General features: G+C 41.8%; 1 protein-coding gene across 2 annotated transcripts in view; it reads left to right on the top strand.

Moving 5' to 3' along the window:
• SRBD1 (S1 RNA binding domain 1) overlaps positions 1-25,136 on the top strand; it is a 259,670-nt gene that overhangs the window by 51,803 nt on the left and 182,731 nt on the right. For both annotated transcript variants that reach the window (XM_040351557.1, XM_040351556.1), the window contains exons 11-12: positions 12,355-12,458; positions 18,915-19,022. In XM_040351557.1, coding sequence (XP_040207491.1) covers positions 12,355-12,458; positions 18,915-19,022 — 212 coding nt within the window. The remainder of the gene's footprint in view (positions 1-12,354; positions 12,459-18,914; positions 19,023-25,136) is intronic.

Here is a 25,136-nt window from a genome sequence, read left to right as displayed (position 1 = left end):
CTCTCATAGGGAACCATTGATTTTGAATAGAGGCAGAGAAATGTCAGCACAGAGGTGTAGTGGTTAGCACTTTCACCTAGCAGCAAAAGGTTCAAATCCCGACCACGACACCATCTGCCTGGAGTTTGCATGTTCTCCCTGTGTCTGCGTGGGTTTCCTCCGGGTACTCCAGTTTCCTCCCAGACTCCAAAGACATGCTTGTAGGTTAATTGGATCCTGTCCAAATTGGGCCAGTATATATATGTATATATGTGTGTATGACTGTGTGTCCCAAGCGTGTCGAGATCCTACGGGGTAAATGACCGTACCAGCCAGCAAGACACTGGCTGCAAAAAGTGCCTTAGAGGCGATTCAGTTCGCATGTGTAGCGCTATACAAGTCACTCATTCGTTCATTCAGAAATGCTGCTAAAAGCTAATGCGGCTAAACGCACATTAACACGGATGAAAAAAGCCTCTAAAAGCGCGCTTTAATTGGCATCGGTAGTGGCTTTGCAGCACGTTTTTTCTAACTCCCCGTGTGCATGAGTGCTGCTCAGTGAGTGTGTACTTTTTTTTTTTTTTTTTTTTTGACAGAGTTGTCAGTTTTATATAAATCAGAATGTGTTATTTTAAATTCCTTGCTTGTCTGTTTAATTTATAATTGTATTCATATTCAGAAATCTAATATGTTCATAAGGATAGCCATGTTTGTATGTTCCATATACAGTTTCTGCTTCCTGCTTAGTAGTGCTCCCTCCCATTTAGTGCCAGTTGGGGGGACTGGTTGAAATCAAAGTGATCCCTGTTTGACTGAGTTTTTTTATCTGGGAGCTGATATGAATCAAGTGAATTTCTGACTGCTACAAATCCATATTTGAAATACAATAATGGAAATACGATACAACAAACAATTAAAAATTACAACGGAGTTTTAAATTCATGCAGTTAAATATTTATTTGAAAAGCAAGTGTATATAAATCCTAACAGTGAACTTCATATTCGTCCTCTTTTGATCTGTTGAATTTATCATTGAAATCTTTTTTTTTTATTTCTTTTTTATCTGTTTGATAAAAATTTGCAATTTTACAAGCCTCAAACAGAAACAGAAAGAGGTCAATTTACAAAGCTTGTATCTAACACATTACCAATGTTTCCTTTTTATGGCATTTTTTTTTTTTTTTTTTTTTTTTACGCTTTGACTTATGCACTAAGTGTATTTTTTTTAAATGCAAATTATCATAAATATCTGAACTTGATTTGGTTTTAGCCTTTTGTAATCCCTTGTACAGGAACACTTAGACTGGTTCACACCTATGCATTTTTTAGTGCATTTTCAGTTTTGCAGAAACACACTACAGTCCGTTTTTAAAACGGGGGTTCACCCTAAAAAAAATTGTAACATTACATCCAGCATACGAACGACATTTACAGTATGCAGGTCTTTTTTTTTTCGCCGTACATACCGTTCTATTGTGATTTTTCTCCCACGGGTTCTGATTCCCGCGGGACTGGGCGTTCCTATCCCTGGGTTAGATGATTGACGTGTTGTGGAAAAGTTCCCATGTCGCACAAGGCGCGTCAACCGGTTTTCCGTAAATAGCCGAGCTGCGAGTCGGCGCTATACGGTGCCTGTGCCCGCCGTGTAGAGCTGACTGTGCAGGCGCCGTATAGTGCCGACTCGCAGCTCGGCTACTTAAGGAAAACTGGTGACGCGCCTTGTGCGACATGGGAACTTTTTCACAACACGTTAATCATCTAACCCAGGGATAGGAACGCTCAGTCCCGCGGGAATCAGAACCCGGAAGCCGGGGAGAAAATCACAATAGAACGGTATGTACGGCGAAAATAAAAAAAGACCTGCATACTGTAAATTTCGTTAGTATGCTGGATGTAATTTAGAATTTTTTTTTTTTTTTTAGGGTGAACCCCCGCTTTAAATGGTTTCCTATGGATGAGGTTCACATTTGTGCTATGGAAAGAGGCAGGAATTTTTTCCCTGGTTTTTGGTTCCATAGGCTTCCGTGGATCAAAAATATATGCATTATTATTATTATTATTATACACAATTTATATAGCGCCAACAGTTTACACAATGCTTTACAATGTAACTGCAACCTGCATAAGTGTGAATCAGGCCTTAGAGGAAGGGGCAAGTACTAGCAGCCAATTAACAACTTACCCCTTCATGGCCAGGCCATTGCTATTCGGCACTGTGTTACTGGCAATTGCACGGTCATGCAACGCTGTACCCAAATAAAATTTTAGATAATTTTCACACAAATAGAGCTTTCTTTTGGTGGCATTTGATCATCACGGAGTTATTTTTTTATTATATAAACAAAAAAACCTGGACATTTTGAAAAAAAAAAACAACTTTCTGCTATAAAACATATTCAATAAAAACATTTAAAAAATCCAATTTCTTCATAAATTTAGGGCAGAATGTATTCTGCTACATGTTTTTGGTAAAAAGAAAATCCCAATAAGTGCATATTATTTTCTTTGCGTGACAGTTATAGCGTCTACAACCGATGGTACTCAATCTGGCCAGTAGAATGCATTTATGCTCAACGCCATACGGGCAGCAAAAATCCAAGATTTTTGGGGCATACATTCATATGCTCGAGTACATGAGGTCTAAATTTCAGGAATGCAAATCCTTTAGCAGAAAAGGCTTCTCATATTTTAGTGGCGTTTGTCTGGAGTTCAGCTCCAAAAAAAATTATAAAACTTTTTTTTTTTACTTAAATAAATCATATTCTCTGTTTAATTTATTTGATTAGACCTATGGTGTTAGAACACATTGCAAGTGAACAAAATGCCTCTATTTCTCTACTTTAAAGGTGTCATATTTATTTTTATTTCATTTTATTTATAAATGTATTCATCCATTGTTAAGCTTTCTGTAAATTTCTGAATTAATGCTTTCAAATAGAGAGCAGTTGTAAACCTCCAAATTAAAGGTTACTGTAGAATTATTTACCTGTTAAATTCTTATGTCATCCTTACATAAAGTACCTCGCTGTCAGGTCTGGTTATGAACCTTTCATAAATTAAATCTAGTACGCTTAGAGTTTTTTTTTCTTTTTTAGCTAATTTAGAAATGCAAACCTTAATTGGGCTATTTTTGCTGAGTCCTTTTTTCGATGGTGAGAGAAATTTGATTACCTCACATTGAGTTGTTAATGTTTTCAGACTGCATTTATGACAGCTGCCAAAAAATCGAGTCCGCATTTGTAGAGATTTGTTTTCAAAAGGAAATGTCAGAAAAGATTTTACTTCTAATTGACTGTACATGTTCTTTTTATAAAGCCATCATTGTATGAGGCCAATTAACGCTTTCTTTGCTCACTTGAAAAAAATAATTCCGATCTGAACCCTGAAGTTTTTTTTTTTTTTTGGCCTATACCTATATAAATGAATGCATGTACCTTTTATCAATTGCTAAAAATGTGTGTTATGTTCTATGGGAACTCTATGGAATGGGGGTCATTCACCTTATATAGCTAGGACAGCATTCAGAGTTGATTCCTTTATTAGGTCTAAGCTACATAGCTTGATTGATATTAAACAGAATTTTTTTTTTTTTCTACTTAATGTTTTATTTTATTGATGATGAAGAAGTAAAATAATACAATGTACAACATGAAGCACTCAGTACATACCATTGAAAAAAATCAGCGATCAATAAATAATGAAGATACAATCCAAACTTCAATATACATCTTAAGTTAATCTAGCACCATAAAGAGAGAGTAATAAAAATATAAATCAATATCCCCGTAGGAGATCTCCTACCCAACTATGTGTAGACGGAGCTGAAGAGGGACGGGGATCCAAATCAACGTTTTTCGTACAGAGTCTCATCCGACACCCCGTAAAGGGAGCATACTGTGTCGGATAAAGGGATAGCACGACTTAATAATGATGAGAGACTTCTGTGACCCTAGATAACCTAGGACCCCGCCCAAAATGTGGAGAAGAGCGCTAGACCTCCCGTCCCATCCCAAGGGACGTGTGAGTAGAAAGACCTCCCACTCCCCACCAAACTCTCCCCCTCCCCCAGGGCGCTCCCCTGAAAGTGTTGTCTATTAACAGACTGGTATAATAACTAAATCATACATCTCGAAGAGGAGATTGTACCAAAGATAGCATAAAAGAAGGTGAAAGAAAGAGAGAAAGGGAGAAAGAAAAGAAAAAAACAGAAAGATAGGACAAATGAGAAAAGAGTTGATTGCCAGTAGGCCAGTTAAGTACCTGAAGGGGACGGTGCATGACCCGGCGATAGGGATACACCAACATGTCTGGCCCAAGGCTCCCATATAGCCTCAAATATATCCCTTGTATTAGAGATAGAGCTGACCATTTTTTCCTGTGTCATGATCCATGAAATCTTCCCCTTAGCTGCTAAGAACGAAACCCTAGGTTGCTTCCAGGCCGCCGCCAAAGTGGTTTTAGCTCCTATGAGCATGAAAGCTATCAGTTTTTGTATGGGTTTGGAGACCCGAGGAATTTCGGAGCCTAGCAGAGCGATATGCGGAGATTTCGCCACCGGTACCCCCGTGACTTTTCTGATAAGGCAAAAGATTCTGTTCCAAAACCCCCTGATTCTGGGACACTCCCACCAAACGTGAAGCATCGTGCCTTGTGTTTGGCAGTTGCGAAAGCATAACGGGGAAGACGTAGGAAACATCGCAGCCAACCTGCTGGGGACCAGGTACCACCGCATCAGAACCTTTATGTTAGCTTCAGCTAATGAAGTATTCACTAAACCTTTGAAAGTTTTCAAACCTACCTTGTGCCATCTACTCAGGTCCCAGTTCATCCGCAGGTCTCTCTCCCATGCCTCCATGTATGAAAATTTTGTGGAAACCTCAGATAGTGCTATATATATTATAGATATTCCCCCCTTGTGTTCCGTCATTTGTTTACACCAACTTTCGTAACTAGTAAGAGTTGCGTGCCTGAAATTGTCAGACCAGAGGGATGACACGAAGTTAAAAATTTGGGTGTACCGGGCTCTTTCCGATAGAGGTAAGTCAAGTGTCCTCACACAATGTTCCAGTGAAAGTGGGCCCGTGGCTGTCAAAAAGTCGCCTATTCTATAGATCCCTTTGTCCAGCCACCATTGGAAAGCTGAAATGTCCATCCCTATAGGAAACTGAGGGTTGAGAAAGATCCTTGTCAAAGGCTTAGTCTCCGAGACCAAAGAAGGAAGGTGTCTCAGACCATCCCAGAGTCTAAAAGATTGCGACAATGTGGGGGACAGTATTGAAGGTCTAGATTTTTGGGGAGACCAAAAAAGGCTCTCTATTGAAAGATTAGGGATCGCCAAACCCTCCATATCTATCCACTCTGGTTTTTCACATTCCGCAAAAATAGCAGAAAATTGTGCTAGTCTGGCAGCTTGGTAGTATTTAAACAGATTTGGTAGTCCAAGACCTCCTTGTGTTCTGAGCCCATAAAGGACATTTTGTGTCACTCTATAACCTTTGCCCTCCCAAACGAATTTCAGAATTTTACTCTGTAATGATCTGAGTTGGTCTTTTTTAACCGCTATTGGTAGAGATCTGAACAAGTAGAGTAACCTTGGTAGGAGGGTCATTTTGACTGCGTTAACCCTACCTGTCCAAGAAAGTTTGTGTCGAGCCCACGTCTGTAGATCTAGTTCTAGTTTCCGAAATATAGGGGGATAATTAGCCTGGTAGAGATGTTCAATTTTGGTTGTGAGGTTTATACCTAAGTAACGAATGGATGATTCGGCCCACTGGAATTCAAAATAGGGTTTCAAGTGATTGATCACTGAGAGGGGGGTGGAGATGTTTAAGGCTTGGGATTTATTCCAATTCACCCGCAAACCCGAAATCTTCCCGAAAGACTCCAGTAAGTTGCAAAGAATTGGAAGAGAGGTGATCGGGGAGGAGATATACAGAAGCAGGTCATCTGCAAAGAGAGCGCATTTATGGATTTGGGAGCCGCATGATACCCCCCTAATATCCGGGTCCGACCTGATCGCAATAGCAAGTGTCTCAATCGCTATTGCGAAAATCAAGGGGGACAAAGGGCAGCCCTGTCTAGTACCTCTAGCAATACTAATGGAGCCCGAAAAAAATCCCTGTAGTTTGATCCGTGCACTGGGTTCAGAGTACAGAGATTTCAACAATCCCCGGAATTGTTCACCAAAGCCCCAGCGCCGCAAAATCTCGAAGAGGTAATCCCATGAAACAGAGTCGAACGCCTTTCGTAGGTCTAAAGAAAGGAGCAGTCCTTCCTGCCGCGGGTTCCCATCCCAGCCCGACTGAAGCAGAGAGATAATATCGATTGCTCGCCTAACCTGGTCAGGGCCCTGTCTACCAGGGACGAATCCAACCTGGTCCCTATGGATATATATTTTTATAAAAGAATTTAACCTGTTGGCTAGTATCTTGGTCAATATTTTTAAATCGTTATTGATTAGTGAAATAGGTCTGTAATTCTCAACGAGCTCCGAGTCCTTATCCGGTTTGGGGATGACTGAGATAAACGCCTCATTTAAATTTGGGTGCATGGATCCGCCCTCCCTCCCCCGTTTTGAATTAAAAAATTTAGTGAGGTGAGGGGCTAAGGTTTCGCAGAAAGTCTTGTAATATGGGACTGAGAAACCATCTGGTCCAGGGGCCGAACCATCCTTAAGTCCCCTAATTACCTCTAAAGTTTCTTCTGTGGAGATCGGTGCCTCCATCAAGTCTACATGACTCTCCTGTAGGTTCGGGATCACTAACCGGTCCAAAAAGGAATTGATCTCGGAATGTCTGGCCATCCCCGACCCCGATAAAGGGAGGTATAAAAGGTTTCAAATTCTTGCAGTATGCGTTTAGGGTTAAGGGTTGTTGTCCCGTCCCTGGTCTTAATCTTGGGTAGAGCAAACGTACGGAACCTCGGCGAGAGCTTGGTGGCTAGCATCGTGTTCATTTTGTTCCTGTATAAATAAAATCTAGCGCTGGACCAATTTAACGATCGTTCCGCCCTAACAGTCAAAGCTAAATTTAAAGCTAGTCGAGCGGCATCAAGCTGCCTTCTTATGTTGTCTGCGCAGGGTTAAAAAATCTTTCTCAAGCTTCATCACCTCCGCAGACTTTTCCTTCTTTTTTTTAGAGGCTATCTGGATGATCCTGCCACGAATGGTAGCTTTATGAGCTGCCCACAATATCTCGGCCGAGGTCCCTTCAACGCTGTTAAACCCAAAATATTCCCTGATGGCCCCTTCAATCTCTAAAACCACATTAGGGTCGTGTAGTAAAGTTTTGTTTAATTTCCAGTGTGATTTGTGAGGATCTGAGTTTTGAGTTTGTAGCGAGCAAACCACCATGGAGTGGTCCGATAGGGCTGTGTCCGTTATGTTAGCTTTCGTAATCAGGGGAATATGTCTAGCAGATATAAATATATGGTCAATCCTAGAGTACGATCGATGCGGATGAGAATAGTGGGAGTAGTCCTTTTTGTTTGGATTGAGTTCCCTCCAAATGTCTACCAGGTTATGCTGATATATCAGTTTTGCTATGTGTGAGCTAGCTCTAGTTGGGCGTGTCAATGCTGTAGCTATAGGTCTGGATTTGTCCAAGCTTAGGTCAAATGCAATGTTGGAGTCTCCTCCACACACTATCATTCCCTCCAAGAGAGGAACTAAGGTATCAAACATAGTTTTAAAAAATTCGGTCTGTCCTCTGTTGGGGGCGTAGTATGAAATAAATGACACTAGAAGTCCATCCAATTCCCCCTTAACCAACAGAAATCTGCCATTAGGATCTCTGTGAGTCAGGAGCGGGTTAAATTTGCAGGATTTCGCGAAAAGGATAGCCACCCCTCTCGTTTTATCCTCGGCATTAGCCAGAAAAAATTGTGGGTATTGCGCATGAAGAAAGGAGGGTGTGTAAGTGGCCGGAAAATGTGTCTCTTGTAATAAGACAACTGACATCCTCCGGGAATGGTAAGACTGAAACACCTTCCCTCTCTTGACGGGCGAATTCAAGCCCTGAACATTGTGTGAGGCAACTCTAACCAAGTTCGGCAAAGTCAAGTTATGTGGTGAAGTCATTGGGAGAACAAAGTGGGTGCAATTTGGAACTTACCCCATCGACATGGAGGCATGGGAGACAGCAAAGCGGAGCAGGAACGGAGCCGAGGCCTGGAATACTATAGGTAGGATGACATATGCACGGACTGGCAATCAAGGAAAAAAGGTTAGTGAGAAGAAAGATAAGAGAGCAAACAAAAATAGAAATAATACATTTTAAAATATAAAGTATGTCTTCACAACGAACGTGGAAGGGATATAGATCCGTTCCACCTTCGTCAGACAAACCAATAACGTAGCCCTTAACTCGGGCTACAGGACCAAACCCCGACAGCGACAAAGTCCCCGTCCAGGAATGATCTGAGGCGCAAGGCAACTGCCTCAGCCCCTATCAACCCTTTAGAGTCAACAAGGAAACGATAGCATATCATATAACACTCTAAATGTATACTATCACGACACATGAGAAAAATATACGGATCACGGTCAGTGCGGAGAACATATAACTAGGAAACAAAACAGTCTCAAAAAAAGAAAAAAAAACTGTATGGGGATTTCATGGGTCCCCAGCCACGGATAGGGTACCCAGAACCATTATACCTAACAGGTATAATATCCTCCGTTAGAAACACCAAGCGGAGGAAAACTCCAGAACAGTGAGCGGGACCGCTATGATGATTAGTTCAGGTCTTTGTGGTGTCTTTGGTGCGTCTGCTTTTGCTCGTGTGCCAAGTGGGGGATAAAGGACTTGCCGGGGTGGGCCGTTTGGATGGACCCGGTGGAAGATTTGACGTGTCCATTGCTGAGTCCAGCGAGATCAATTTTAAGGCTAGCAACATTTTTTCTCCTTCAGATAGCGTGGTAAAGGCGTGAGTTTTGCCCTTGAAGGCAAATTTTAAGGCAAACGGAAATCCCCACCAATATTTGATGTCCTTTTGGGACAAAATCAGCAATAAAGGTTTCAGCGATCTGCGTCTTTGTATAGTAGCTGCAGAAATGTCAGCAAAAATTTGAATTTCCTGACCCATGAAGGATATGCGGGGTTGCTGACGGGATGCCCTCATGACCTCCTCCTTCACTGAGAAGTAATGGGGTTTTACTATGATATCTCTGGGAGATCCATCCTTTCTCAGGGGGCCCAGGGACCTATGGGCCCTGTCTAGCTCCAGCTTGTGGGGTGTAATAGCGGGAATCATGCTTTTGATGAGGTCCTGGATAGCTTTGGGGATGTCTGTAACGGATTCAGGGAGGCCCCTCACCCTAAAATTGTCCCTTCTGGAACGATTTTCGAGGTCGTCAATTCTAGTAAGGGCCACGTCTAGTTGCTCCTGAAGTGATTGTATTTGGTCAGTGTTCTGGTTAGTTCTGGATATAGTGATGTCCAATTTATTTTCTATGATCTCCATCCTGGAGCCCAGATTCTGGAAGTCAGCATGTATTTCCTTAGTAATGTTAACTGCTGTTTGGGCTAACCCTCGTTCAAGTAGTTCAGAGAACTTCAAAAAGAGCTCCCCTGCATTCTGAGGTATTTCTGATTCTGAATGACCAGCAGCCATGGAGACTGGTGAGGCCTGTATTACTCCTTGTGCCTGGCCCGTGTAGTGGAGCAGTGTGGAGTCTGACTGGGGACCTAAGGCGGCTGCTGAGGGTGCCAGGGAGCTTGGGGAGCCTTGGGCCAGCAAAGGAGGGAAGTTTAAAGTAGCAGGGGCGATCACTTGCCTCAGGTCAGTATTTCCCCCTGCGTGAGGTATTTGTAGCTGAGGCGCGGCCGCCATCTTGGAATCGGCCTGGGTTTCTAGCGCCGTGTAACTCGCCTCCAGGCCCCTCCGGACCGCTCCGCTGTACATGGGGGGCTCGACCGAGCGTTCCCCAATCTAAACCGACCCTCCGGGGTCTTGGCACCGCCGTGAAACCGGTGCTAGGGCTGACGTGGGGCTGAGGCAGAGCGGAGCTCCTAGCTTACGCGGCCATCTTGGACGCCTCCGCATGCGCCTCCCATTAAACAGAATTTTTATGTTGCGTACAGTTGCTTGAACATTATTATTGTGAGACGATTATTAAAGTAAGATGATGAAATTTAACGCTTTGAAGCCCACCTATCCAGACTGATGCAGAAAAATGGAATACAAAAACATATAAAACATATATATATATATATATATATATATATATATATATATATATATATATATATATATATATATTTATATTTTTTTTTACAGTGTGTGTGTGTGTGTAATATATATATATATATATATATATATATATATATATATATATATATATATATATATATATATATATATATATATATATATATATATATATATATATATATATATATATATATATATATATATATATATATATATATATATATATCTCTATCTGTCTGTCTGTATTATACATCTACATTTTAAGATAAACTGTAGAGCCTAATTACACATGCTTTCACCAAGAATTGGCATATTTTCTAATCAAATTTAATTGGAAAAACGTGTAAAAGCTATTTGTATTTTGTGTTAAAACATTTATAAATAAATCTCTATAGGTATCTTAAGAATATATGCATGCAACTGATCATTCAGTATAATAATTCTATGCATTGTCTTGGTTCCTTATGAGGGGGGATACGACTTCTTGTGAGGTTGGACAGGGGGGACGTGGCTCCGTGTGAGATTGGACAGGGGGGGACGTGTCTCCTTGTGAGGTTGGACAGGTAGGACGTGGCTATGTGTGAGGTTGGACAGGGGGGACGTGTCTCCTTATGAGGTTGGACAGGGGGGACGTGTCTCCTTGTGAGGGGACGTGTCTCCTTATGAGGTACGACGGGGGACGTGTCTCCTTGTGAGGTACGACAGGGGGGACGTTGCTCCTTGTGAGGTACGACAGGGGGATACGTTGCTCCTTGTGAGGTACGACAGGGGGGACGTTGCTCCTTGTTAGGTACGACAGGGGGGACGTTGCTCCTTGTGAGGTTGGACGGGGGGGGGACGTTGCTCCTTGTGAGGTTGGACGGGGGGGGGGACGTTGCTCCTTGTGAGGTTGGACGGGGGGGACGTTGCTCCTTGTGAGGTTGGACGGGGGGGGGACGTTGCTCCTTGTGAGGTTGGACGGGGGGGGGACGTGTCTCCTTGTGAGGTACGACAGGGGGGACGTTGCTCCTTGTGAGGTTGGACGGGGGGGACGTTGCTCCTTGTGAGGTAGGATGGGGAACATGGCTTTTTATAAAGAATCATGCCCCCCCTGTCTTACCTTTTTATAAGGTTACATGTCTCCTACCTCATAAGGTGTCATGTCCCGCTGTCCTATTTCAGAAGAAGCCATTTACCCTAACGCTACTTCATAGGTAGCCATGCCCCCCTGTTCTTCCTCATATAAGAAATTATGTCCCTCTGTCGTACCTCACGAGGAAGAACATGAGCATATGACTGCTTATGAAGTAGGCCTGGGGGACAGGACTCCTTGGGAAGTACGCCAGAGGGTCGCGACTTATTTAAAAAAAGGAAAGGGGGTTGAGAGGCCTTATGAGTGACGTTTGGTTACTATGACATGATTACTGCTTCCAGTCCAGGTATAAGTGCAGGCAGTGTATGAACACTGTTTTGGGTTTCTCCATAAATGCACCATGAAATGGCTGAACTGGCTCTACCCTGAGGTAAACTTTTCTCCCCTGATATATGGCAGAGCAGACCATGTCCTCCCGAGAGCAGCATCACCTTCATGTGTGCTTCAGGAGTCTCCGCCCCCCCCCCCCCCATCTTACCTAAACCCTCAATGTGTGCTGCATGTAGGTTGTAGGACCCGCCACCACCTCTGTTGTGACCCTGTCCCCTCGTCTCACTTCCCCCTTATCTCCCCTCCCTGTTATGTGTTGGTGTGTAGGGCTCACTGCTCCGTCCACTCATCATGGTGTAATGAAAGGCATATGATGAGGGTCCAAAAAAAAAAAACTACCTCCGAGTTCCAGCCCTCTCTTGACCTGGCCTTGTTTTATGTGTTATTACCATTGTTAGACATAAAATATATAACTGTTTTTTTTTAACACTTTTATAATAGGTATATAATTACAATTATGGGTTTATTACTGTTTTTATTATTGTAAATGTTATTCTTGTAACTGTTTTGTTTGTATTTTATTAAATAATTGAATTGGATATGGAATTATCATTGTACTGCTGTATATTCCTGCCGGTACAGAAGCAGCACAGGCTCTTGCGGATTGTCATAGAAAGCACTTGTATGGATGTTGACTTGATAAGTTTTATCTTTTGGGTATTTGTGTGTCATCTGTCTGTGCCATTTATGTTTTTGCTCAGATTCTGGCCATTAACCGTGGGGAAAATCTAAAAATCCTGACAGTAAAGGTCACCATTCCTGACAGGGTGAAGGATTTGTTCTGTAGGTGGTGTGTCAATGAAAGGTCTGTATACATTCTTACTGAATCTTTTCCTTTTTTTTTTTTTATTCTGCTGCTGAAATGCCTCATCAATGTCCCTGCGCATTATAGAGACACGGTGTTAAAACAACTTAAGCCCTATTAAATGTTTTTTTTTCCCTCCTTTATTCCCTGACAGGAGACAGGTCTCTGCAGCTCGAAGCTGTTTTAGTATTTCAGAGTTTTTGCTGCAGCAGAAACCGTCAAATTTTATATTTGGTGTATAACTTCAAATGGCCAAAAAATAGAACATGGCTTTTAGTTTTCTGCATTATTTAACCTCTTGACCACCGCCCCATGTCAAAAAGACGTCCTCCTTTTTAAAGTTGAATATCTCGATAACGGCAGCAGCTGCTGCCACAACCGAGATATTCATCTTTGCAGGGGGCGGTGGTGTACACGATAACGGCGGTCTCCGCGGCGGATTCGCCGCGAGATCGCCGTTATCGGTGGCGGGAGAGGGGCCCCCCCCCCCTCCCGCCGCTCTCCCGCGCTCTCCGCCGCTTACCGGAGCCGTCGGTAGCGGCGGAGGGGATCCGATGTGTCCGGCAGCTGAGCGGGGACGGGACTGAAGGAGAAATCTCCTTCACCCGTCCTCATAGCTCTGCTGGGCGGAAGTGACGTCAAAACGTCAGTCCCGCCCAGCCTCTTAAAGAAACATTTTTTTTTTTGTCATTTGAAAAAATGACTTTTTTTTTTTATTTTATTTTTTGCATTTAAGTCTAATTATGAGATCTGAGGTCTTTTTGACCCCAGATCTCATATTTAAGAGGACCTGTCATGCTTTTTTCTATTACAGGGGATGTTTACATTCCTTGTAATAGGAATAAAAGTGATACATTTTTTTTTATTTTATTTTTTTCAGTGTAAAAAATTATAAAACTAAATAAAAATAAATAAGAAAACCAAAAAAAAATTTTTTAAAGCGCCCCGTCCCGACGAGCTCGCGCGCAGAAGTAAACGCATACGCGAGTAGCGCCCGCATATGAAAACGGTATTCAAACCACACAAGTGAGGTATCGCCGCGATCGTTAGAGCGAGAGCAATAATTCTAGCCCTAGACCTACTCTGCAACTCAAAAAATGCAACCTGTAGAATTTTTTAAACGTCGCCTATCGAGATTTTTAAGGGTAAAAGTTTGACGCCATGCCACGAGCGGGCGCAATTTTTAAGCGTGACATGTTGGGTATCATTTTACTCGGCGTAACATTATCTTTCACAATATATAAAAAAATTGGGCAAAATGTATTGTTGTCTTATTTTTTAATTCAAAAAAGTGATTTTTATCCAAAAAAAGTGCGCTTGTAAGACCGCTGCGCAAATACGGTGTGACAAAAAGTATTGCAATGACTGCCATTTTATTCCCTAGGATGTCTGCTAAAAAAGAATATATATTGTTTGGGGGTTCTGATAAATTTTCTAGCAAAAAAATTGTGATTTTCACATGAAGGAGAGAAGTGCCAGAATTTACCTGGTGGGCAAGTGGTTAAAGGATAAGTTCACCTTTTAAAAAATAAATGCACATTTTTTTGCAGGTTAATAAAAATAAATGCATTACATTTATTTTTTTTCTAGGATCCTGTGTAAAGCATTGCACCCATGAAGCCGTTTTAGTATTTCAGAGTTTTTACCGCAGCATAAACCGACAAATCTAGATTTTAAGTATTCGTTCAAAAGGGCCCAAAAAAATGGGTTTTAGTTTTTTTAAAAATATTTAACCACTTCCCGACCGGCCTTTAGCAGAATGACAGCCGGGCGGTTGTTCTTTTATCCTGACTGGGCCGTCGTATGACGTCTAGCAGGATTACCCGTGATCGCGCTTTTGCAGGGAGCATGCAGCGCAGTGATTAGTCTTGTGGCATGTCACTCTGACACACTACAACTCCGATCTAGGTAAAGAGCATCTGACGGAGGCTCTTTACCACATGATTAGCTGTGACCAATCACAGCTGATCACGGCGTGTAACCAGGAAGTGCGGCTCTCCTGTCGGGGGGGGGGGGGTGGGTCTGAGCTGATAATCAGCACATTGATTATCAGCTCAGCCCTCATCAGAGGTGCCACCACAGCTGTCAATAAGATACCATCAGCTGCCAATCAGTGCCCATCAAAGTGCCAATCCGTGTCTCTCAGTAATGCCTGTCAGTGCCCATGTTCGCTGCCAATCAGTACCTTGTCAGTGCCACCTGTTAGTGCCCGTCAGTGCAGCCTATCGGTGCCCATCAATTCTGCATATTGGTGCCTCCTCGTCAGTGCCAACTTAATGGTGCCTCCTCATTAGTGCCACCATATCAGTACCTATCAGTGCAGCTTAATCCGTGCCCGTCGGTGAAGGAGAAAGCAACATTTTATAACAAACCAAGAAACTTAATTTTTTCCTCCAAAAATGTCAGTCTTTGTTTTTTTTTGCAAAACAAACTAAAAATGGTGATCCAATATCACCAAAAGAAAGCTCTGTTTGTGGGAAGAAAATTATAAAAATGTATTTTGGGTACAGTGTTGCATGATCGCGCAATTTTCATTCAAAGTGTGACAGCGCTGAAAGCTTAAAATTTGTCCTGGGCAGGGCAGGGAGAAAGTGCCTGGTATTGAAGTGGTTAAAGGTTAAGTTCACCTTTAAAAAAATAAAATAAAAAATGCATGCACATATTTTTTACCTGCAAAAAAAAAATGTGCATTACATTTTTTTCCCCCCCCTAGAAGCCTGTAAAGCAATTGCACCCGTGATCAGCAGATTAGGGGTGCAGTGTCAGGCTCCTGTAGACTGTCTATGTAGCTGTCTGCCCATACCTCATATGGGTTGGCAGTTACTGAATGACGGGAAGATCAATGAACTGAGTGCTCATCAGAACCCAGGTAGTGAAGGGACGTCAAGGCCCGGATAGCACCAGACGGATGATTAATCTACTTAGCCATGTAGAGCGCGGTCGGATGCCTTCTCTGCTTCTCGGACTGGATGCGGAGAAGGCATTCGACAGAGTGCACTGGGGATATGTAGCGGAAACCCTTAAGAAATTTGGTCTCGCAGGATTTATTTTTGAAGCCATAATGTCTCTCTATACTACACCATCTGCTAGGGTATTTACATCGGGAAGTATATCTAAACAGTTTAGTCTCTCAAACGGTACTAGACAGGGATGCCCCTTATCACCCATTATATTCTCATTAGCAATTGAACCACTGGCGATATCTCTCAGATCTAACCCCAATATCGTAGGAATCAAGGTCGGTCAAATAGAACATAAATTGGGATTATTCGCGGACAAGGTTCTTTTAACTTTATCCGCTACAGACACACTACTGGAAGATGTAACCGCTATCCCAGATAAATTTGGATCAGTCTCTTATTATAAGATTAATCATAGTAAATGTTTTGTACTACCTATGAGCATCCCGCCAGACCTAGTTGTTAAACTAAAACAACAATCTAGCTACAATTGGGACAACCCCTCCATTACCTATCTTGGGATTCAACTTGCTTACCCACCTAATAAACTGTATGAAGCAAATTATCCCTCCTTATTAACTCAAATCACTCAAGATACACAGTCTATTAAAAAGACACAACTATCTTGGATTGGAAGAATAGCAGCCTTTAAAATGAAGATGTTACCAAAAATTCTATATTACTTCCGCTCCCTCCCCATCCCATTACCGACTAAATTTTTCACACAAATTAACTCGAAATTGAGCAACTTGGTCTGGTTGGGAAAGAAACCTAGAATTGCTTTATCTACTATGTCATTGGTTAAAGCTAAAGGAGGCCTAAACCTCCCAGATTTACGCCTATATTACTTCGCCTCACTCCTTGATCAAATGAGATACTGGTTCAGATATTCAAATGATAAATTATGGTTGAACATTGAACGAGAAGTGTCTAAAGGGAAGGATCTATTTTCCCTTTCCATGGCCTGCTATGCTCTACCAAAAATTAATACACCCAACTTCCTAACAATTAGAGCTACTCTGGCAGCCTGGAAGTTTGCTCTAACAAAATTACAGCCGACATGTAACCCAGTCCTAATGCCAATACCACTAGGAGTAATCGATTACTGTAAAGTAAGAATCACTACCACACCCTGGTCCAAACAGGGAATCAATTTTGTTGATCAGCTATCACCCGATGACATACATAAAATAACGAATAAACTCATAGCCAAACCGTTCAATAAAAACTTTGACCCAAAGAAAAGTGTGGAACTCCCTAGGGCGCTGTGGGAATTCTTCACTTCCTATAAAATAAGTGGGAAGAGAGGCATATCCCATATATATAAACTACTTTCATCTTTTCCAATTCAAACCAAAACTTTAAATATGATTAAATGGGAGAAGGATTTATCACAAACTTTTACGTGGGAAGAATGGCAAAAAGCCATCCATATTAACAGTTCTTCTGCATGTGTAGAACATTGGGAGAACGCCCAGAAAATACTAAACCGCTGGTATTTGACCCCTTACAGACTATCCAAAATATTCCCTAGCTCCTCCCCCATATGCTGGAGATGTGAATCCCACACTGGCAATTTGTTACATACCCTCTGGGATTGTAAAACCTTATCTAGCTTCTGGAATAATGTATCCTCCTTTATCGCATCCTTCACTGGTAATTTAAAAATACTCACACCTGAATTAGCCCTACTAGGTTTAAATCTAGATGTCTATCCTCCTCAATTTAGAACTATAGTTGCCAACTTCCTTACAGCAGCGAGACTCACCATAACAAAACTATGGAAATCTACCTTAGCACCTAACTTATCTGATGTTGTCCAGAGACTCAATACTCAGGCTCACTATGAGCTAATGTTAGCACATAGGAAAGGAACCATAAGTAAATTCATTAAAAATTGGAATGAATGGATTACTCATCCTAGGGCCTCAAATTTTCTGAAGAATTTTAATAATTATTAAGTGTGTTCCTGAACGACTACACTCCTAAACTAGACCGGATGTAAAAGATAACTTCCTACTCACCTTCCCCTCCCCTCCTTCCCTTGATACCCCTTTATGTTAATTTTGATTTTATAATATAATATAAGATAATGAGCCATAATCCCTTGTTTACAGCATGATCCCGTTGGGGTAAACAGGGATTGCTAGTCACTTGTTTAAGCATCTGACCACTATCCAACTGGACTAAGGCCCTATATGGTTACTGTTTAGTAAAATGATAATTTGAAGCCTACCCAGGCACACTGTTGAACACAAAGTATGACTAAGAAACTGTTGTATTGTTATGACTCTTATTTGTGCTTTATTGTGTATCTTTGAAAAATACAATAAAAAACATTTGAAAAGAACCCAGGTAGTTCATTGAGAACCACAAGCTGTCAGCCGCAAGGGCTGATGGTACTTGTAGGCCTTCATTTACTGTGTGAATGAATGACACAGCTGTGTAGGTAGAGCTGTCTTTTTGAATTGTGACAGAGGGTGTAGTGAGAAGGTCCCCCCGCCTGCTGTCACAGGAAGGGGGGCATTTTGAGAGGTGAGGTGGTGGATGCTTAACATGTTATACACTAATTATGGGTGTAGCATGTTCACAAAGGTGAATTTATTATTTAAAAGAGTTGTATAAATAATTGTATTTTTTACATATAATATAAAGTGACAGGGATCGCACTTTGCCACGATTCTGGATCGTGGGCAGAATCGCCGATCTGGGACTCCTAGATGTGAATGGAGCCTTAAAGGGGTTGTAAAGGTACAACCCCCCCCCCCCTAAATAGCTTCCTTTACCTTAGTGCAGTCCTCCTTCACTTACCTCATCCTTCCATTTTTCTTTTAAATGTCCTTATTTCTTCTGAGAAATCCTCACTTCCTGTTCTTCTGTCTGCAACTCCACACAGTAATGCGAGGCTTTCTCCCTGGTGTGGAGTGTCGTGCTCGCCCCCTCTCTTGGACTACAGGAGAGTCAGGATGCTCTCTATGTTGCAGATAAAGGAACTGTGTTAGTGGGCGTCCTGACTCTCTTGTAGTCCAAGGGAGGGGGCGAGCACGACACTCCACACCAGGGAGAAAGCCTTGCATTACTGTGTGGAGTTACAGACAGAAGAACAGGAAGTGAGGATTTCTCAGAATAAATGAGGACGTTTAAAAGCAAAATGGAAGGATGAGGTAAGTGAAGGAGGACTGCACTAAGGTAAATGAAGCTATTTAGGGGAAAAAAATTGTACCTTTACAACCCTTTTAAGGTGAGGCTGTGCTTTGGCCAAGCAAGAAAAAGCAACAGGTTCTCTTTAATGCCCTCTCCCCGGTTGCTTATACTCTGCTTCCTTTTTTGCTTACCCACCTCAACGTTCGAAAAGCAAATAAATCTGACCTTGTTCAGTGTAAATGTACTTTCTTTTTGACTTTTGAGGGATATGGGAAGTCTTGAGCCTAGTTCAGTGAAAGTATATCATTTTTGACTTGTATTAACTTTACTTTTCTTTTTTTTTTTCTGAAAGGTGGAGACCAAAGCAGTTTGCGAGGCCGGAGTTTATGACAATTCTGCGGAATTCTGTAGAAGATTCCTACAAGCGCCTGATTTATCCTCTTCTCTGCAGAGAGTATCGGTATGCAAATACTTCCACCAAAGTAAAATGTGAAACTTTATACTTCCTGATGTTTTGTCGTATGAAATGCAAGCCCCGATGTTTTCTCCTGACATAGAACATGGTTTGGGACTTTGAATGAGGCATATAGACACATGCCTCCATCCCCGAAAATGGAAAAAGAGAAGGAGTTGGGACTTTAAATGAGATGCGATTTGATGCAAACAGTAGTAAAGTAATAAATGCGTTAAATCAAGCTCAAACTTACCACCCAAACAACAAGCCAAATTCATTGAAGTGGACACGAAGCCTTATTGGTAAACTCCTATGATTCATAATAGATTATGTCTGACTAGTGGTGGAACACCCAAAAGGGTTAGCACCTCATCCCAAATGGTTAAATGAATCAAATGGGGAGGAAAAAGATTTTTACAGTGCTTACAAATAATAATGAGAACCATACATTTAGAAAAAGTATACAAATTTGAATGAGAATGAAGTTAAAAACGTAGCGGCAACAATTTGTTCACTGATAAACAGCAGTTCATAAAAGAGATGGTCACATAAGCAGGTATTTGGCTACATCAGTTGTTTCAAATTCGTATATTGTCTCGACGTGTTTCGCCTTGTAGCTTCATCAGGGGTTATATACGGCTCAATCAAGGAATTCACGACACTATACAAGAATAAAAAAAAAAAAAGTGACATGGTAACCATATCTAAACATAATGTATCATTATTATAACAAGGGACATGCGTTATTATCATCATGTTCGCCCCAATGTTGCTAAGTAATTTGCTAAGACTCATAGCTGTTACTGTTCACCATCACAGGAGTTAATAATGTAGATGAAACTTAACCACTTGACATCCGAGGACGTCAGCTTTGTGCGGTGATATCTGAATGATGCCTGCAGCTACAGGCATCATTCAGATATCACAGTCTTCAGCCATCCGGTGCTTCTCCAGTCTCTCCCGTGCCATCGGGGGCCCAGAGAGCGAATCGGCCGGCGTTTGCTGGGAAAGCATAGAGATGACCAGATGGTCACCAGTCATCTCTATGACAGTCGGAGGTCCGGGCGCGATGTTGTGACGGAGGTACCCAGAAGTAAACAAAGCCGCAATGGCTGTCGGCATTAGATCGGTGAATTTTTTTTCACCGATCTAATGCTTGTATGCCTGAAGGAGAGATGTGGGGTCTTATTGACTCCACATCTCTCCATAAAGAGGACCTGTCACAGTGATACCTATTACAAGGGATGTTTACATTCCTTGTAATAGGAAATAAAAGTGATCAAAAAAAATAAATATGTAAAATAAAGTGTTAAAATTAAAAAATGAAGTAAATTTTTTTTTAACCACTTAAGGACCGCCTTCTGCACATATACGCCAGCAGAATGGCACGGCTGGGCACATCAACGTATATGTACGTTGATCTTTAAGCCCGGGCGCGCTCCCGCGACCCGGTCCGAAGCTGCGGGAACAGCGGACCCGATCGGCGCTAGAGTCCCGCGATCGATCCCCGGAGCTGAAGAACGGGGAGAGCCGTTTGTAAACACGGCTTCCCCGTTCTTCACTGTGTCGGTGTCATCAATCGTGTGATGTCTTTTATAGGGATCCACAATCGATGACGTCACACCTACAGCCACACCCCCCTACAGTTGTAAACACACATTAGGTGACGCATAACCCCTTCGGCGCCCCCTGTGGTTAACTCCCAAACTGCAACTGTAATTTCCACAGTAAACAATGCATTTTAAATGCATTTTTTGCTGTGAAAATGACAATGGTCCCAAATATGTGTCCGAAGTGTCTGCCATAATGTCGCATTTACGAAAAAAATGATCGCCGCCATTAGTAGTAAAATTTTTATTTTTTTTATAAAAATGCAATAAAACTATCCCCTATTTGTAAACGCTATAAATTTTGCACAAACCAACCGATAAACGTTTATTGTGATTATTTTTTTTTTTTTTTACCAGAAATAGGTTTGTTTGGGAGCCACGTCGCACGACCGCGCAATTGTCAAAACGACGCAGTCCCGAATCGCAAAACCTGGCCTGGTCCTTTAGCTGCATTTTGGTCCAGGTCTTAAGTGGTTAAGGCGCCCCTGTCCCCGGTAGCTCGCGCTTAGAAGTGAACTTGCATGCAAGTCCCTCCCACATATGTAAACGCCCTTCAAACCCCACATGTGAGGTATCGTCACGTGCGTTAGAGCGTGTGCAACAATTCTAGCACTAGACATCCTCTGTAACTCGAAAATGGTAACCTGTAAAAAAATTTAAAGCGTCGCCTATGGAGATTTTTAAGTACCAAAGTTTGGTGCCATTCCATGAGTGCGTGCAGTATTAAAGTGTGACATGTTGGGTATCTATTTACTCGGCGTAACATCATCTTTCACATTATACACAAAAATTGGGCTTGCTTTACTCTTTTGTTATTTTTTTAATCCATGAAACTGTTTTTTTCCCCCCCAAAAAAGGCATTTGAACAATTATTGCGCAAATACCGTGCGAGGGGAAAAAAAGTTGCAATGACCGCCATTTTATTCCCTAGGGTGTCTGCTAAAAAAAAATATATATATATATATATATATATATATATATATATATATATATATATATATATAATGTTTGGGGGTTCTGATTAATTTTCTAGGGAAAAATTTAGATTTTTACATGAAGGAGAAAAGTGCCAAAATAGGCCCGGATGTCAAGTGGTTAAATATTCTCCCCCCTCCCCAAAGGCATGCAATTTATTTATTTTCAAAGCAGAATGTTTTTTACCCACCTATAAACTAGCCCTGTGATATTTTGTAATACATACAGTTCCTTGTGCGGGTGCAATAGTTTATTATTTAGTGACAGGTGGGGAAAAAAAAAAAACTCAGGAGATTGGCAGAATTACTGACCGCATGCCGCGCTTGTTATTTCATTATATTTCTTTACCCCGCCTCGTAGGGCGCAGATTATCTTTCACGGCTGAAAATCTTGTTGCACTTGGCACCTCTGAGCATGTTTTTGTAGGATCTTTAAGCAGATAAGACTATGAAGTTTATAGCGAAATATCTTGGCTTTCAGCTCGTCAGATCTTGCCATATTAGTGTCCTTCGCTGTGTCAATAATGGTGTTATGGGATACAGGAGGAATTTTCACTCCTTGGTTAATATGCAATTTGCAGCTGTAATGATTTCAGGCTCAAATTTTAAGGTGTCCTTGCCATGCACAAGTATTTTTTTGTTGGGCCTATATATATATATATATATATTAAAAGTACAGTGAAAAGAATATTGTGAGGCTGCCATTATACTAGTAGCATGGCTGTCTCTGGCCTTCAAACTTTTTAAAAGAGAAGTATGGCCAAAACTTTTTTGGCACTACCTCTCCTATAGATCACAGGAGTGCAGTTAGTTTTGAGCTTCTGTGACCCGTTTTCAGCCAACAGAACTCAGTTGGCCCAAGTGCTGGACCTATCCCAACTATACAGTCAGGATCCACCAAGATGCCTGACTGGCAGCTGGCTTAGCCTCTCAGCGTGTCTCTGAGCAGAACAGAAATCTGGTGAGTAACGGTCACGGCTCTCAACTCACTAGAGCAGTGTTTCTCAACTCCAGTCCTCAAGGTGCCCCAACAGGTCATCTTTTCAGTATTTCCCAAAGAAGAAACGACTGTGGTATTTACTAAGGCTGGGTTCACACTACTACACTACTTTCATCCTACTTTGCTCTGTGTTCAATGTTTCCCTATGAGAGAGTCTTGTAGCGTCGTACACAAGTCGGTCCGACTTTGAAAATGCTCCCTGTACTACTTTTGGTCCTACATTGATCCTACTTCAGGCCCATTGAATATCATTGAAGTCGGACCAAAGTAGTATCCTGTTCATGAAAGTAGGATGGATGTAGGACCAGCCTAAGGCTGGGTTCACACTACTACACTACTTTCATCCTACTTTGCTCTGCTACATTGGTCCTACATTTATCCTACATTGGTCCTACATCCATCCTACTTTCATGAACAGGATACTACTTTGGTCCGACTTCAATGATATTCAATGGGCCTGAAGTAGGATCAATGTAGGACCAAAAGTAGTACAGGGAGCATTTTCAAAGTCGGACCGACTTGTGTAGGACGCTACAAGACGCTCTCATAGGGAAACATTGAACACAGAGCAAAGTAGGATGAAAGTAGTGTAGTAGTGTGAACCCAGCCTCAGGCAGTGAAACTGATCAAATCACCTGTGCAAAGTAACGGAAAGCCTAAAAACATGACCTGTTGAGGACTGGAGTTGAGAAATACTGCACCGGAGAAGAAGACCTGAGCGGCCATCGACCCCCCAGTTCTCAGTCTTGGGCTAGGTTCACACCTATGCATTTTCCCTGTGCATTTTGCTTTTTTCTTAAAGGGGTTGTAAAGGAATTCCCCCCCCCCCCCCCTAAATAGCTTCCTTTACCTTAGTGCAGTCCTCCTTCACTTACCTCATCCTTCCATTTTGCTTTTAAATGTCCTTATTTCTTCTGAGAAATCCTCACTTCCTGTTCTTCTGTCTGTAACTCCACACAGTAATGCAAGGCTTTCTCCCTGGTGTGGAGAAAGCCTCTTGAGGGGGCGAGCAGGAGTGTCAGGACGCCCACTAACACACAGCTCCTTTCTGTATCTGCAAAGTAGAGTGTCTTGACCCTCCTGCTCGCCCCCTCCCCCCTCAAGAGGCGACCAGGGAGAAAGCCTTGCATTACTGTGTGGAGTTACAGACAGAAGAACAGGAAGTGAGGATTTCTCAGAAGAAATAAGGACATTTAAAAGCAAAATGGAAGGTTGAGGTAAGTGAAGGAGGAAGCTATTTAGGGATTTTTTATTTTTTTTTGTAACTTTTACAACCCCTTTAAGGGCCAGTTCACACCAGACGCAGTTCTGTTCAGTTCCGTCACTGTGTGCTTTTTTTTCTGCACAAAATGCATGCACAGTGTTTTCCATGTATTCCAATGGCTCTAGTTCTCACCATGCAGTCAGTTTCTGCACTGGAAACTGACCGGAAACTGACTGCATGGTGTGAACTAAAGCCAACTAGAGCCATTAGAATACATGGAAAACACTGTGCATGCATTTTTAGTGCAGAAAAAATGCACACAAAACTGTACGGAACTGCGTCTGGTGTGAACTGGCCCTAAATGCATTTTTTATGTGTTTTTGGAAAGTTTCTATTTTCATGTAGGAGAAACCCATCAAAAACACAGCCGAAACGCATATTCCTTTTTGGAAAGAAGACATTCCAAGGTATTTAGAGGCAGGCTGAGTTTTTTTAAGTTCTTTTTTTCCCCACAATTCTTTGCAAAATCAAGATTTTTTTTTTCCACTAAATTGTCATATTAGCAGGTTATTTCTCACACACAGTATATGCATACCACAAATTACACCCCAAAACACATTCTGCTATTACTCCGAGTATGGCGATACCACATGTGTGAGACTTTTACACAGCGTGGCCACATACAGAGGCCCGACATGCAGGGAGCACCATCAGGCGTTCTGGAGCACCCAGGCCAATTCTGACATTCCTCTCCTACATGTAATAATCATCATTTATTTGCTAGAAAATTACATAGAACCCCAAAACATTATGTATGGTTTTTTTTTAGCAAAGACCTTAGAGAATACAATGGTGGGCGTTGTAACGTTTTATCTCGCACGGTATTTGCGCAGCAATTTTTCTAACACTTTTTTTTACAAAAAAAAAAAAAACAGTTTTGTGCTTAAAAAAAACAGTAAAGTTAGCCCAATGTTTTTGCCAAATGTGAAAGTTTAAGTTACGTCGATTAAATAGATACCCAACATGTCACCCTTCAAAATTGCAAACACTCGTGGAATGGCGCCAAACTTCACTACTTAAAAATCCCCATAGGCGACGGTTTAAATATTTTTACTGGTTACATGTTTTTAGTTACAGAGGAGGTCTAGGGCCAAAATTAGAGAGAGATACCTCACATGTGTGGTTTGAACACCATTTTCATATGTGGGCGGACTTGCATATGCGTTCGCTTCTGTATGCGAGCACACGGGGACAGGGGTGCTTTAAAAAAAAAATATTAATATTTTATTGTTCATTTTACTTTATTTATTTTAGTTTGACACTTTTTTCCAC

The sequence above is a fragment of the Rana temporaria genome, chromosome 4 (assembly GCF_905171775.1).
Source record: "Rana temporaria chromosome 4, aRanTem1.1, whole genome shotgun sequence".
Classification (NCBI taxonomy): Eukaryota; Metazoa; Chordata; class Amphibia; order Anura; family Ranidae; genus Rana; species Rana temporaria.
This window is presented reverse-complemented; position numbering and strand designations above follow the sequence as displayed.